The sequence below is a fragment of the Malaclemys terrapin genome, chromosome 6 (genome assembly GCF_027887155.1).
Source record: "Malaclemys terrapin pileata isolate rMalTer1 chromosome 6, rMalTer1.hap1, whole genome shotgun sequence".
In the NCBI taxonomy this organism is placed as follows: Eukaryota; Metazoa; Chordata; order Testudines; family Emydidae; genus Malaclemys; species Malaclemys terrapin.
Genome location: NC_071510.1, coordinates 22,851,100 through 22,866,612, shown reverse-complemented (window position 1 = coordinate 22,866,612; position 15,513 = coordinate 22,851,100). Strand labels below are relative to the sequence as shown.

Sequence of the window (15,513 nt, the reverse complement as noted above, 5' to 3'; positions counted from 1 at the left end):
GTTCTGTTACTATGGATAAAAACCATAGTTTTGAAGAGGCTGTTCTGTCACTGCATTTTCATACTGATTACAGGCTCACAAAAGAAGTGTACAGCCAGGGCCAAAATCCAGTTGGACCTGCTCAGGGTGAGGGGGGTGAAATGCAGAATTCCAGGCTGAGAGGGAAAAAAAAAAAAAAAAAGGCAAAGGGCTGTGCAGGGGTGCCATGGGGGGAGACAGTGTGGCATCAAAGGTACTGAATCATGCACGCCAACTTCATCAAACTTGCGCTCTACTGCGTAACCTTGTGACCTCATGCTATTCAATCAGATTAGCACATCTGACTGTCACGTATTCCTCACACTGGGGAAGATATTTTGTCTTCGCACTGCTGAGCTCATTGGTAGGCTTCCCCCTCCCCAACTTCTTATTTTCAAGCTTTTACAGTTTTGAGTGGCTGGGAAGTCCTGCTGCAGCCTTACCTGGCACTGAACGTTGGTGCTGGAGCTAGCGTTGCTGTATCTCAGTGCACAGCTCCCCAAATCAGGGACTAGAGGAGCATGGGCATCAGAGGGAGAAACCGCACAGCTGAGGCTGCTCCTGAAGGGGGAGGAGGCTGGGATGTGTCTCAGTATGCTCTTGGTGTCTAACATTTCAATGCCCATTTAAAAGTTATTGAAACTAAATATAGCAAGAGCAGCACCCCATGGCTGACAGTCATTACATAGCCAGGCAGTTGGAGAGAGCCTCCATGAAGGAGTCTGTCTTATCACTCCCTTCCCAGAGATTTCAAGAAGTCTCTCAAAGACTGGTAAAATTAATTGCCATACCTATTTTCCTCTGCAATCACTTCTGAATCAGGGGTTATGTTTACAAGGTACTTCCACACGTGAACATAAGACTCGTGCACTTAAGCTTAGGTAAATGTTGACAAGTCCTTTGCTGAACTGGAGTCTTAAGGCAGAACAAGATAATATTTTTATTGGGTCTTTGCTTTTTTAAATATATAATTAATACAAATCACTACTGCAGTAGGCTGCTATTTTGTATAAATAAATATTTATAAATATAAAATACATCTGAAAATGATAAATAAGAGCAATAAATAAATATTATAAATAAATAAAAGTAGATCAACACCAAAATACTGTTACAAAGCTAGCAAAATGATCTGAAAATATTTTCACAGTGCAGGAGGAGGATATATATAGTCTCACTAGTTTATAATTCCAGTGCACTTAATTATACATGACCTAGAATTTGGGATGCTCTTTGCTTTTTATTCTTGCAGTGAAACAGGCCTCCAGAAACTCCATTTGCGTATGAGTCCATGTTTGGATCTTTGAATGGGACTGTCATTCCAGGCAGCTAGGGAAGGAATGTGGCACGAGATGTAGCAAATCTGTTTGAGGATTTTCTGGACAGCCACTTGGCAGTCTGTCTCTGCTAAGTCTTGAGAACCTTTTGGGGCCACATGAAGTCTCTCCCTTCTTTCTGACTTTACAGGAAAATTATCCTTCTGTTTTGTTTGGAAGTTGACTTCATTCACATTTGTTATGCTGAAGCAAAGCCAGTTACAGTTCAGAGGTGGGATTTCATTTTTAAGAGTAGCCCAAGGAAAATTCTGAGCAAACGCGTAACATCAATGATTTGGAAGTCGTAAGGTTTTTCTCCTTCGGTTCAAATACTAAGTTGTCTTCTGGCATATTTTCAGCAATATCTTTTGTTTTACATTTTCTCATGTGAGTAAATCAGTGGTAATGACAAGAATATAAATTGTGCAATTGAAGTGCTGTAGGAGGAGTTTTAATGCAAGACAGACTGATAAGAGTCTGGTAAAGGTACTGCTTGTAGAATCAACTTAGAGACAAACCACTCCAGTGGAGATGTAGTTTCATTCAGCTGTTTGCATAACATCATTGCATGAAGCATCACATACTGAAATAAAAAAGGGGAATAGCTCAAACATGGAGAGTTTCAAATGCCAAATATAGACCATCTTTTTCTAACCAGATGTCAAATCATAAATCCTGAGCCTTAGTGTACATATGATCTTGTGGAAATTTTTTTTTACCAAAATTGTTGAAATATAGAGGTAAACAGAACAAAGAAAAGCAGAATAAGTAGCCTTGGCCATTCCTATGTGCAGAAGTAACTGGCAGAATTAGATGGTGGGATAGAAGTGTGTGCCCACAGACCGTCAATTTTCTGGTGTCCTGATTGGGATTTTCTCTTACTAGGCAGTTGTTAAAAGTGGACTTGTTGCTGTTTTTCCCCAACTAAGCCGCTCACTGGGCAAAGTTATATTTGGTATGGTTAATTCTTAAAGGATGATATTTTGTCATTAGTTAACAGTTATGATATACTTCTATATTTTTTCATATAGAATGTTGTGTGCGGTAAAGAAGCACTAATCTATATGCTACTCTAAAACCGTTTTATTAACATGAGTTTGAAATAGTAATTTCACCAGTACAGCTATGGGAGAAAGATTGGGCCCTATTAATAAGAATTATAAAATTATGACCCATCTCTCTTCAGCTGTTTTATTCCTATAATATTATTTGAGTTTTTTCTAGGAAAAATAAATATATGGTACCTTCATTTTCAAGTCTTTTTGTGAGTATGTTGAGAATTGGAAAACATCTGGATATTTCCACATGGATGATCTCCCTGGCACACTGGCTGTATTGCTTTTCTTTCAGGAAATCGTCTACTGTCTGGAAGTATCTCTTCAGAGATACTGGCTGCTGAGAAGGAGGTTACCTCCTTTTCCATCTCAGCACTCAAACACGTCTCCAGCTTCTCAATCTGCTGGTGAAGTCCATTTTGGAATTCCTTTATGGAAGTCCAATTCCAGGCAGCTTGAGTGAGATTGTTTTAAAGATATGGAACAGCTCTTGGAGGATCTACTGGATGGCTACCTTGGCATTCTCTTGCTGGGACAGTGGGATCTTGAGGATATCTCTGGGCTTGAAAGCTGTCCTTTCATTTAGACATTGGAAGGGAAAGTTTCCACCCACTTTCTCCAGACACTCTAAACTGTCGCTGTTCATTCTGGTTTGTAGAACATGAAGCCTGTTACAGTCCAGACATGAGATTTCACTGGAGAAGAGCAACATGAGGCAAAATTGCAGCAAACTCCTGCTAATCATGATGATGTCTTAGATTCCCTGTGTTTGTGCAGAACGTAAGCAACTGGTAGGGTGACCAGATGTCCTGATTTTATAGGGACAGTCCCGATTTTTGGATGTTTTTCTTATATAGGCTCCTATTACCCCCTACCCTCTGTCCCAATTTTTCACATTTGCTGTCTGGTCACCCTAGCAACTGGTGCCTATTCAAGGTCTTTTTCAGAGTTCTGTGTTTTAGCCCCATGTCTCTGAATGTTAGTATTATGTAGGAGAGAGATTTTTCTTTCATCACTTTCTGGTATTCAAGGTATTCAATGCCTGAGGTTTTTACTTTCAGTTTCCTACTTTTTATTTAAGGAAGTGAACAAACAATTGGAAGAACAAAACCAAAAAGAGTCCCTTTTTAAATATTAATGAAACCCTACATTTCTTTCCTTAGGTTCTCCCCTTCCCCATTAGATAAAGGAAAATGTAAAGGGTAAGAAGAGTGATGATTAACAGTATCCTACAGTTACAGGTCAGAGTAGGGACCTGTCTGTCTACTCCCAAGTACCTGTAGCTAGCATGGTTAGGTATGACTGTCTGTTACCTTAGTAAGATTAGCCATGCATTGAAGTGATAACAGTGAATTTGGGAAGATGTGGGGAGAGGGCGAACTAATGCAGAGTTTCTTTTTGCCAGACCCTGCAAATAAGAGCAGTGGAGTGATGTGTAAAGCTGCTGTTCCTTCACTTCACCAGCAGATGGAAATCTTTCCCTAGCTGACAGGTTTGAGAGTAGCAGCCGGGTTAGTCTGTATCAGCAAAAAGAACAGGAGTACTTGTGACACCTTAGAGACTAACAAATTTATTTGAGCATAAACTTTCGTGGGCTAAAATCAACTTCATTGGATGCATGCAGTGGAAAATAAAGTAGGAAGATATATATACACACACACACACACACACACACACACAGAGGACATGAAAAAATGGGTCTTGTCATACCAATTATAACGAGAGTAATAGCCCACCTTAAGTAGTCTCGTTATAGTTGGTATGGCAAGACCCATTTTTTCATGTTCTGTGTGTGTGTGTGTGTGTGTGTGTGTGTGTGTCTATATCTATAATCTTCCTACTGTATTTTCCACTGCATACATCTGAAGTGGGTTTTAGCCCACGAAAGTTTATGCTCAAATAAATGTGTTAGTCTCTAAGGTGCCACAAGTACTCCTCGTTCTTTTTCCCTAGCTGGTGTGATACTGAAAATCCTTAAAACCTGCTATGCTCTAGCTGTCTCCTTCCTTCCTTCCAAGCTCTGGGAGGGAGTAATGCCATAGGGACCTCTGAAAATTTGATAACGCATGGAAAGAATTCCCATGGGAGGCTGGGGCCAGACAACTACTTAGGAACCTGATACCAGCTGTGAAAAAGCTGAGGAACAGGTTTGGTTGAATTGTTGAACACCTTATCTTGTTGGGCACTTCTGAGTAGTTCCCTGGGATGTACTGTAGTGACATGGAAGGGAGTTGTTCAAAAAGATGTGGTAGGTAATAAATATGCTAGAGCACCTGACATGAATAAATGAGGTTTATAGTTTCAAATGTGATTGACTTTCACCATTTGTGCTTTTTTTCTTATTTCAATGTGTGTTTTTTCTGGGCTTAAACACTGAAACCGAAGTGGTCTGTTGAATGAGCTACACATTCTGTAGCAAGTTTCACTTTCTGTTCTTCATGCCATAGCACTAGACTGTCATGTTGGAGTTTTCATCAGCAAAGGAGAATGGTTTTCAATCCAAAAATAGAAAATAATTTTTATCTTAATTTTAAAAAAGGAAAGGAAGAAAACATAAGAATATTTGTTTATTAGTTCTGTCACATCTCACTACCCCATCTCCTCACATGCTTTCTTTTATTATCAGACAGAGTTTGTGCCCAAACTACTTGGAAGTGTCACTTTGAAGAATGAAGTTTACACAGTATATTTGTGTACAATACAGGACCCAACGCTTATACACCCCAGTCTCCCCTGGGAGTTCGGAGTGCGCATTTCATGGCAAGTTGAAGCTTAGGAGGGAATATTTATAAGAGAGAAATTTAAAAATCTGAACTCTAACAAGAAAAGCTAAAGTAAGAAAGCAATGGAAGTAAAGACACAGTCTTTCAGTATATTTGCATCAGCAATTAGCCTGTTTTCTGGGAAAGATTAGATGCCGACTCAGCTGGGTGAAATATTTGCTAGAATTTGATGAAATACTGTGTATTTAAGTTTCAATTAAAAAGAGCAGAACTTTTTTGGGATTATTTTTCCTCTATATTTCAACTATCTTTATTTGAATGTGTAATTAGATTAATTTGGCTCCTTTTCCCATTTGCAAATCTACAAATAAATTCAGATTTTGTTAATGTGTTTATTTAATATAATTTAACAAATGGTTTACATTCCACTTTCTGGTTGCTCAGGACCTTCTCACCACATCTTTTGCTTTGACTATTCCCTATTCATAATTTACTACTTGTTCTGTATGATGGTTCACCTGAGTTAACGTAATTATGTCTCTTCCCTGATTGGTTGCCTTCGGTTTCAAAACTGCTTTCAAGATGGCTGCATGAACTTTTCAGGCTGAAATTTGTTGTTTGCAGTGCTGTTGTTGGCTGATAGTGTTCTGGAGAGCGATCTTTATACTCAAAATGTGGTAGAGGGGTGGATCCTCAGTAGATCTGAGCCAAGAGGCGGTTTTTGTACCATATATTTAAATGTTGGAGTTAGGGTAATTTTTAGTCAATACTTGTGTTTAGTCAATATAGGTGATGCACTGCAACAGAAGGATGCAGGGTGGCCCCAAGTGACCATGATCCAGGCCCATAAAATGGCCTGAAGTGTGGAGGCAGAGAGTTTCATGTCGGGTTTACTATTTTTGTATAAATCTGTGCATTTCTTATGTCCTTCAGAAAAGAGCAATAGAGTATTAGAATCCTGTGCAAAATGCCTGGGTGTTATAGGCTACACCTACATATGGTCCTTTGAAGAGGTAAACAAGAAGGCTCACAACTATAGGTGTATGTCTGGGAGAAGGCATGTTAAGCTATGAAAATATTTTGGGAGGTCATGTTGGTCCTGAGGGCCTAAGGCTGATCGGCTGCAGGACTCTATTTCCAGGAAGAGGTAATCGAGTGAGAGTCAGGGCCTAGGAAATGTGGCACGGTTGGAAGAGACCTCAGGAGGTCATCTAATCCTACCCCCAGCTCAAAGCAGGACCAATCCCCAACTAAATCATCCCAGCCAGGGCTTTGTCAAGCCTGACCTTAAAAACCTCTAAGGAAGGAGATTCCACCACCTCCCTAGGTAACCCATTCCAGTGCTTCACCACCTTCCTAGTGGAAAAAGTTTTTCCTAATATCCAACCTAAACCTCCCCCACTTCAACTTGAGAACATTGCGCCTTCTTCTGTCATCTGGTACGACTGAGAACAGTCTAGATACATCCTCTTTGGAACCTCCTTTCAGGTACTTGAAAGTAGCTATCAAATCCCCCCTCATTCTTCCCTTCTGCAGACTAAACAATCCCAGTTCCCTCAGCCTCTCCTCATAAATCATATGCTACAGCTCCCTAATCATTGTTGTTGCCCTCCGCTGGACTCTTTCCAATTTTTCTACATCCTCCTTGTAGTGTGGGGCCCAAAGCTGGACACAGTACTCCAGATGAGGCCTCACCAATGTCGAATAGAGGGGAATGATCACGTCCCTCGATCTGCTGGCAATGCCCCTACTTATGCAGCCCAAAATGCCATAAGCCTTCTTGGCAAGAAGGACACACTGTTGACTCATATCCCGCTTCTCGTCCACTGTAATTCCCTAGGTCCTTTTCTGCAGAACTGCTGCCTAGACACTCGGTCCCTAGTCTGTAACAGTGCATGGGATTCTTCTGTCCTAAGTGCAGGACTCTGCATTTGTCCTTGTTGAACCTCATCAGATTTCTTTTGGCCCAATCCTCTAATTTGTCTAGGTCCCTCTGTATCCTATCCCTACCCTCTAGCGTATCTACCACTCCTCCCAGTTTAGTGTCATCTTCAAACTTGCTGAGGGTGCAATCCACGCCATCCTCCAGATTATTAATGAAGATATTGAACAAAACCAGTCCTAGGACCGACCCTTGGGGCACTCCGCTTGATACCGGCTGCCAACTAGACTTGGAGCCATTGATCACTACCCTTTGAGCCCAACAATCTAGCCAGCTTTCTATCCACCTTATAGTCTGTCCATCCAATCCATACTTTTTTAACTTGCTGGCAAAAATACTGTGGGAGACCCTATTAAAAGCTTTGCTAAAGTCAAGATATATCACATCCACCACTTTCCCCATAACCACATCTCATCATATGTCATCAGAAGGCAATTAGAAACACTATATATGGTGCTCCCACAGTATGATTTTTTTTTTAGCAATCTCCTTTTAAAAGTACAGCTGCATTTTAAACTATACTTTTATTTGTAAATCTACATTTCATCCTCTTAATTAGCAGAAGAAAACTGTTCATTTTCTGGATGGTCACTGCAAAACATAATAAGGACCCTCGGTTCCTGTAAACCGATAATTCTCCTTCATACCCTGCTCATTAGAGAGAGGGAAACAGTGTAGGTATATTTTTAAAGTTGCTTAATGCAGGAGTAACTATGGCTCTCAGAAAATATTGGTTCATGTGCACTTTTCAAATTTCATGTAGTCTAAAAAGAACACTTAAAATGTTGATACCAGGGAAACTGGTGTCTTGGACACTGGAAAAAAGGAACCTTTGCTTACTGTCAACGAATCTGAAAATACAATGCAGTTAGTAATCCATGTTCGACAGTTTCCATCATGGCAGGGAAGTGTGTTTTAATTAAAAAAGAAAACTATTTTCACCGAAATTAGAAACGAAGATCCGCTTACAGAAAATATGAAAATGTTTCTGTTCATATTAATTTGGGTAGAGCCCCCGGACCCCACATGCACTTTCTTGTAAGAAATTCAACATTTGTGCTTCAATGATTTGACAAGGACTCTTTAAAGGATCATAGAAATATAAGGCTAGAAGGGGCCTCAAGAGGTCATCAAGTCCGGCTTCCTGCATTGAGAGGACCAATTACCTAGACCATCCCAGACAGGTGTTTGTCTAACCTGCCCTTTAAAATCTCCAATGATGGAGATTTCACAACCTCCCTCCACCCTGCAGTTAAGAAGTTTTTCCTAATTCCAACCTAAACCGCCCTTATGAATACTATTAATACTAACAGGAAAAGCCAAGGCAACAAAGTAAATACAGGGTAATGAAAGAACAGAATTTGTTTCAGTAAATCTGTATATCAACAGCACATAGGCACAGAAATAGTGTATAGTTTGAGGAAAGTTAGTTACAAAGGCCACAGAACCTGCCCCAGAGGCTTCATGCAGCAATAGAGTTCTCTGTGTGAGCATCTCAGCTGCTTCACATGGAAGCATGTGTGATGTGGGCTGAGGTGGAGTGGGGTCTGCTGCCTTTACCCATCATTCCCTCTTTCCTGGGACCCCATGGATTGTTTTCCATAGGGTTATAAACCGTGCCGGGGACTGGACAGAGCAGACCTCCCTTGGGTGGTGGCAGTCCTATTGCAGATCTGGTGGGCTGCATGTCATCATGACAGCTGCCCAAAACTTGCATGTAAAAAGGTTACGTAAGACTGCTTGTAGCAGCCCTGGAAAATACTCCTTGACACTGAAAAGATGGGCAGGGAGTGTAATGGGTGGTAATGTAAAGAGGTGAGACCTTTGTCATCTGTGCAGAAACCATAGAATCTGCGAGTTTGGAGATGGAATGACAGCCACTTCCATGAGGAAGGCGGGTCCAACCTGCTCCTCCTCCTTTCCGCCCACCATTGGAAGGATGTGGGAAAACCTCACTGGGGGATATTTACAGAGTTTTCCTCTCTTTTAAGAAATGTGAGCTGGCATTTCCATAGGCATGGCTACTCCTTATGATACGGGTGATACTGTCAAAGAGCTCAGCTGAATTGTCCACTCAGCACGGCCCTTTTTTTATTAAAGGTCTGATGGCATGAATGGGAATAGTTTCTCTCTAGCACAGAATAGGTTTTGCGTAGTTCGACTTTTTCCGAAGAATTCAGTATTGTTCCTGGGTAGTAGCTGACTGACGTATTCCCCCAAACTGGGGGCTGCGTTTTACAGGTGACAAAGAGAAACTTTGATTCATAGATTCATAGATTCTAGGACTGGAAGGGACCTCGAGGTCATCGAGTCCAGTCCCCTGCCCTCATGGCAGGACCAAATACTGTCTAGACCATTCTTGATAGACATTTATCTAACCTACTCTTAAATATCTCCAGAGACGGAGCTTCCACAACCTCCCTTGGCAATTTATTCCAGTGTTTAACCACCCTGACAGTTAGGAACCTTTTCCTAATGTCCAACCTAGACCTCCCTTGCTGCAGTTTAAGCCCATTGCTTCTTGTTCTATCCTTAGAGGCTAAGGTGAACAAGTTTTCTCCCTCCTCCTTATGACACCCTTTTAGATACCTGAAAACTGCTATCATGTCCCCTCTCAGTCTTCTCTTTTCCAAACTAAACAAACCCAATTCCTTCAGCTTCCTTCATAGGTCATGTTCTCAAGACCTTTAATCATTCTTGTTGCTCTTCTCTGGACCCTTTCCAATTTCTCCACATCTTTTTTTAAAATGCGGTGTCCAGAACTGGACACAACTCCAGCTGAGGCCTAACCAGAGCAGAGTAGAGCGGAAGAATGACTTCTCGTGTCTTGCTCACAACACACCTGTTAATACATCCCAGAATCATGTTTGCTTTTTTTGCAACAGCATCACACTGTTGACTCATATTTAGCTTGTGGTCCACTATAACCCCTAGATCCCTCTCTGCCGTACTCCTTCCTAGACAGTCTCTTCCCATTCTGTATGTGTGAAACTGATTTTTTCTTCCTAAGTGGAGCACTTTGCATTTGTCTGTGTTAAACTTCATCCTGTTAACTCAGACCATTTCTCCAATTTGTCCAGATCATTTTGAATTATGACCCTGTCTTCCAAAGCAGTTGCAATCCCTCCCAGTTTGGTATCATCCACAAACTTAATAAGCGTACTTTCTATGCCAATATGTAAGTTGTTAATGAAGATATTGAACAGAGCCGGTCCCAAAACAGACCCCTGCAGAACCCCACTCATTATGCCTTTCCAGCAGGATTGGGAACCATTAATAACAACTCTCTGAGTATGGTTATCCAGCCAGTTATGCACCCACCTTATAGTAGCCCCATCTAAATTGTATTTGCCTAGTTTATCGATAAGAATATCATGCGAGACCATATCAAATGTCTTACTAAAGTCTAGGTATACCACATCCACAGCTTCTCCCTTATCCACAAGACTCATTATCCTATCAAAGAAATCTATCATAATCCTAATACAAATGGCCTCTTCCTGCTCTCATTACTCACATGTAATTTTGTTTGTGGTTGTACTCAAGAATGAATTTAGTCTGTACTGTGCTCACACACACACACACACACACACACACACACACACACACACACACACACACACACACACACACACACACACACACACAAAATGGAACCGAATGTGTGGGCGGGACACACAAATGAGAATCATTCATGGAAGCCCATACTTAGTGGTCGGGGGCAGTGCTTGTAAATGTATTGTGGAGAGGTGGTATGTGAATGCACACAAACCTGACTGATGGAGTTATGAGCAAGCTAATTAAATGCTAACTTAACTGGTGTGTTTCTGAGGGTGCATACTGTCTTGATTAGTGCCCTCTTCCCTCCACCACCAACACAACTATCTACTACACCAAACATCCACAGCAAGAAGTTATTTGGTAGGGGAAAATAACTAAGGAAAAAGTAGCAGAGGAAAAAGAGGCAGAGGTCAGGTCTGGTGCATGCAGGGCCGGCTCTAGGCACCAGCCCTCCAAGCACGTGCTTGGGGCGGCACTTTTTAAGAGGCGGCATTCCGGCCTCCCTTTTTTATTTTTATTTTTTATTTTTTTGCTTGGGGCGGCATTGCTGGGAGCCGGCCCTCGCCCAGCCACTCGCCCTGCCAGCGGGAGCTGGGATCCGCGCCCCCTGCCCAGTCCGGCGGCACCCTGTACAGCGCTGCCCTGGGGAGACTCGGCACGGCAGTGGCAGCAGGACCCCATCTCCCTCCCTGCATCCCAGGCGCCGCTTCCCTTCCCCCCACACACACACACTCCGGGAGCCCCTCTCGCGGCCGCTGCAGCCCGGGCTGCGGCAGTGGCTAGAGGGGCTCCCGGAGTGTGTGAGGAGCGCAGAGGGAGAGAAGCGGCGCCCCCTGGAGCCGAGCCCAGGCTGTGGTGGAGGTGAGAGGGGCTCCCAGAGTCAGGGCCGCCCGGGGGGCGGGCAAGTGGGGCAATTTGCCCCAGGCCCCGGGTATGTCCAAGGCTCCCCCCGCCTCCGTCTTCTCCCATCCCGCGGCATCTCAGACGGTAAGGGGGTGGGGCTGCAAGCTGCAACCGAGCGGTGGGAACTCAGGCCCCACTGGAGACACCAGGCGGCTGCAGCGATGTTTGGGAGAGGGGTAAGCGGCATGGTAAGGGGCTGGGGCACCCCTGACCCCATCCCCCACAGCCCTGACCCCCCAGCTCTGAGCCCAGCCCCTCTGAGCCGGACACCCCCCGACCCCATCTCCCCACAGTCCTGAGCCCAGCCCCTGTGAGCTGGGTACCCCCCAACCCAGAGCCCAGCTCCCCACCCAGCCCTGTGCAACAGCAGCACCACTCCCAGGCAGCGACAGCCCATTGGCACCAACCATCACCATCACCCAGCAACAGCCCATTATATAATTGCAAATGTATACATACCATTAAAGCATTTAATGTTTTTAAATAATGTATTTAATGTATTTTCAAATTATTAGAAATTAATTTTTGAATCTATTTCACTAGTTATTTTTTACATTTCCAAATACATGTTACTATAGTATTGCAACTTTTTTTTATGGAAGGGCCCCCCAAAATTGCTTTGCCCCAGGCCCCCTGAATTCTCTGGGAAGCCCTGCCCAGAGTGTGTGAGGAGCCGGGGAGGGAGGGAAGTGGGGTCCCCTGGAGCCAAGCCCGGGCTGCGGCGGCGGAGAGAGGGGCTCCCGGAGTTTGTGAAGAGGTGAGCGGCCGGCAGGGCTCGTCAGTACTGAGCAGGTAGTCCCGCAGCCGGAGATCCTCGCCTTCCTGCCCGCCGGGGCTGGGCCAGGGCGCGGTGAGGCTGAAGAGCAGCAGGTCCGTGGGGCTCTCCAGGTCCTCGGCTGCCAGCATGTCAGGGGTGAGGGAAGTGAGCACAAACTGATCTACCTTGGCCACCAGCAGCGCCGCAAAGCCCAGGGAGGGGCCGTGTTCTCCGCGCCGCCCCGCAGCCGCACTGCCACCTGAAAGTACTCCCACTCCGCGCCGCCCAGCAGCTCTACCCGCATGGGGACAGAGTCACGGCTGGGCCAGGGCTTGGCCGCCGTGTGCTGGTAGCGGATCCCATGTTTGGGGGGGAGCCCAGTGCTGGGGTGGCAGGGGCTTCAGGGGGGGGAAGAGAGCCCAGTGCTGGGGTGGCAGGGGGTGCGGGTGGGGGGGCCACTGGTGGGCTGGGCGGGGGGCAGCCAAAAATTTTTTTGCTTGGGGCAGCAAAAAACCTAGAGCCGGCCCTGGGTGCATGGATTGTTACAGTGGAAAGACTAATTATCACCCCATTGCTACTCTTTTAATATGGAAGTACAGTGAACTTGCACACTGATTCATCAATGTATCTAAGTATGTTCCCAACTGGAAGCACGAACATCAGTGGGATGGGTCACATACTATAAGTCACGTGCATAAGAACTTTCTGGACTTGGGGTTTTAAGGCTGAACAATAATAGAGTTTTTTGCTGGAATTTTTTTAAAATGGGTCTTTAATAGAAATCAGTACCACTGTATGGTGCCATTTTGTATAAAATAATAATTTATTAAATTAATCTATGATAAAATATAAATAAGAGCAATAAATAGTAGACTGACATAAATATCCTGTTACAAATGTCATAAAATGATCTGAAAATATTTCCACAATGCAGAAATAGAACAAATAGTAGCAACAACTTTTAAAATTCCACTGCATCTCATTTTACATCATGTATAAAATATTCATTGATTTCAGTTAGTATTTTTTAAAGGTTGGTATTTTAATATCTAAACTTCTTTGAGTTTGTCCTATAGTTGAAATCTTTCTAATTCCACTCAGATTCTCTTGGTATCTCTTCACTTCCATCCTGGTGAGAGAGTCTCACCTTCCAGCACTGCAACCAAACGTGTCTCCAGATGCCCAGCTGGCTGATGAGTGTGTTGGACTCTCTGAACGGAACTCCTGCCTCAGGTAGCTTGGGAGAGATTTTTGCAAAACCAGCAGGAAATATGTTGGAAGATTTCCTGGATTGTCACCTGGGCATTTTCCTTCAGAGACACTCGGAACTTGAGAACCTCTTGGTGTCACCTGAAATTTCTCTTAGTTCTGACATTATAGGAAAATTATCCACATGTCTTTGCTTGGAAACTGTTCCAGTTCACACATGTTATACTGTGGTTATACTGCATGTTACAGTTCAGAGGTGAGATTTGATCAGAGAAGAGTTGAACCATAGAAATATATAGCAAACACATAATGTCAACAATGTTTAAGGTCCAACCCTTTCTTTTGAAATTCTTAATTGTCTTGTAACTTTTTTGCATCAATATCCTTCATTTTGCATTTTAAACCATGAGTAAAGGAACAGAATATTATCACATAAAATGTAATTTGTGCAACTGGAATTCCATAATAGAGCGAATGTATTGCATAATACGTCAAGCGTTATGGAGTGTTAGACGTCACCCGTGGGAAGAATCAGCAGAGAGGAGGGATTCCACTGCATCCTTCCATTTTAATCTCAGTAGTTGCAGCGTCCAGAGCTGAAATGAAATAGGAAATAGTTGAAACACAAAGGGAAAAAATATAATTTTCATTGAATTGATCTCAGTAAATTAAATGAAAACATCTTTTACACACACAAGCTCGCAAGTCATTTAGTATGTAAATATTTTTTTTAAAGTCTCTAGGAAGCTTCTCAAACCTTGGAATAGTAGAAATAGTTCTCATCGGGACAGATTAATTAATAGCAATGATGATAATCGTAGAAACACACTACATATTTCGAAGTTAGAGTACTTTGTGGTGTGGGAGGGAGGAAAGTATCGTTATCTGATGACCAAAGGGCTGGTAAGGTGCCTAAAGATTCCACATGTGTACTTTGTTGCATGATCTGCCAATTACCTACTGCACAACAGTACTGATACGTGAGAGATTATGAAGATGTGCAAAAATAAATAATAGTAGAAACCCCCAAAAATAAATCCATGTAATTACAAATCCATTTCCAGCACAGGACAGGAAGAGCCTAAAGCTGCTGCCATGGAAATCAATTGCTATTTGGCCATAGACCCTGTAGAAGAAGGATCAGGCCCTATATAAGCAGAGCTATAAACTATCCACTATCTCTGTTCAGCTGTAAAAATTACACTACTGTTAGTTCATTTACTCCAGGGAAAAGCTTTGTACTGTACCTTAGTTACTAAGGCTTCTAGTGAGTTTGTTGATCAGTACAAAACATCTGGGTATTTCCGTGCGAATGATCTCCCAGGCACACAGGCTGTATTGCTTTTCTTTCAGGAAAGCATCTATCCCCTGAAAGTATTTTTTCACTCTCCGGCTGGTGAGCTGGAGGTCCTCGCTTTCTGGGTTGGTTAATTCCTTCTCCATCTGTGCTCTCAAACATGCCTCCAGCCGCTGAATTTGCTGGTAAAGTCCATTTTGGAACCTGACTATGGAAGTCCCATCCCAGGCACTTTGGGTGAGGTTTTTGCTAAAGATGTTGAAGATCTGTTGGAGGATTTCTTGGATTGCCACCTTGGCATTCTCCTTCTGGGACACTGGGAGTTGGACAACATCCTGGGTGGGTTTGAAAGCCGTTCTTTCATTTATGCATTGTGAGGGGAAATTTCCGCTCATTTTCTGCAGAAGCTCCAAGCTCTCTTTGTTCACTTTGTTCTGCTGGAAGTGAAGCATGGTACAGAGCTGAGATGAGATTTCAGTGGAGAAGAGCAGTACGAGGCAAACATGCAGCAAACACTTGGAGGTCATGATGATGTATATATCGTCCTTTTCTTTGTGTGGAACCGTGAGCCTGGAGTTTGTTGAGGGTCCTACATAGACTGCTGTGTCTTTCCTTCATGTCTCCGAATATAAATATTTGGTAGCCGAATTTTGGTTTCATCATTTTCTGTTTTTTTTTTTTTTTTTAATTTTTCCCTTCTGGAGGCTTCAATCTTTTTCTTTCTGTTTAATT

The 15,513-nt window shown here is 43.2% G+C and overlaps 1 protein-coding gene and 1 pseudogene across 1 annotated transcript; both read right to left on the bottom strand.

Moving 5' to 3' along the window:
* Positions 1–1,873: 1,873 nt before the first annotated feature.
* LOC128839314 (interferon beta-like) lies at positions 1,874–3,134 on the bottom strand (annotated as a pseudogene).
* An 11,598-nt stretch (positions 3,135–14,732) lies between these two features.
* LOC128839843 (interferon beta-like) lies at positions 14,733–15,308 on the bottom strand. Its single transcript, XM_054033163.1, has one exon. The coding sequence runs from the start codon at positions 15,306–15,308 to the stop codon at positions 14,733–14,735; it is 576 nt and encodes a 191-aa protein (XP_053889138.1).
* Between the last annotated feature and the right edge of the window lie 205 nt (positions 15,309–15,513).

Excerpts from the sequence above, each read along its gene's own strand:
- LOC128839843 (XM_054033163.1), bottom strand. The coding sequence starts at position 15,308 with ATGACCTCCAAGTGTTTGCTGCATGTTTGCCTCGTACTGCTCTTCTCC.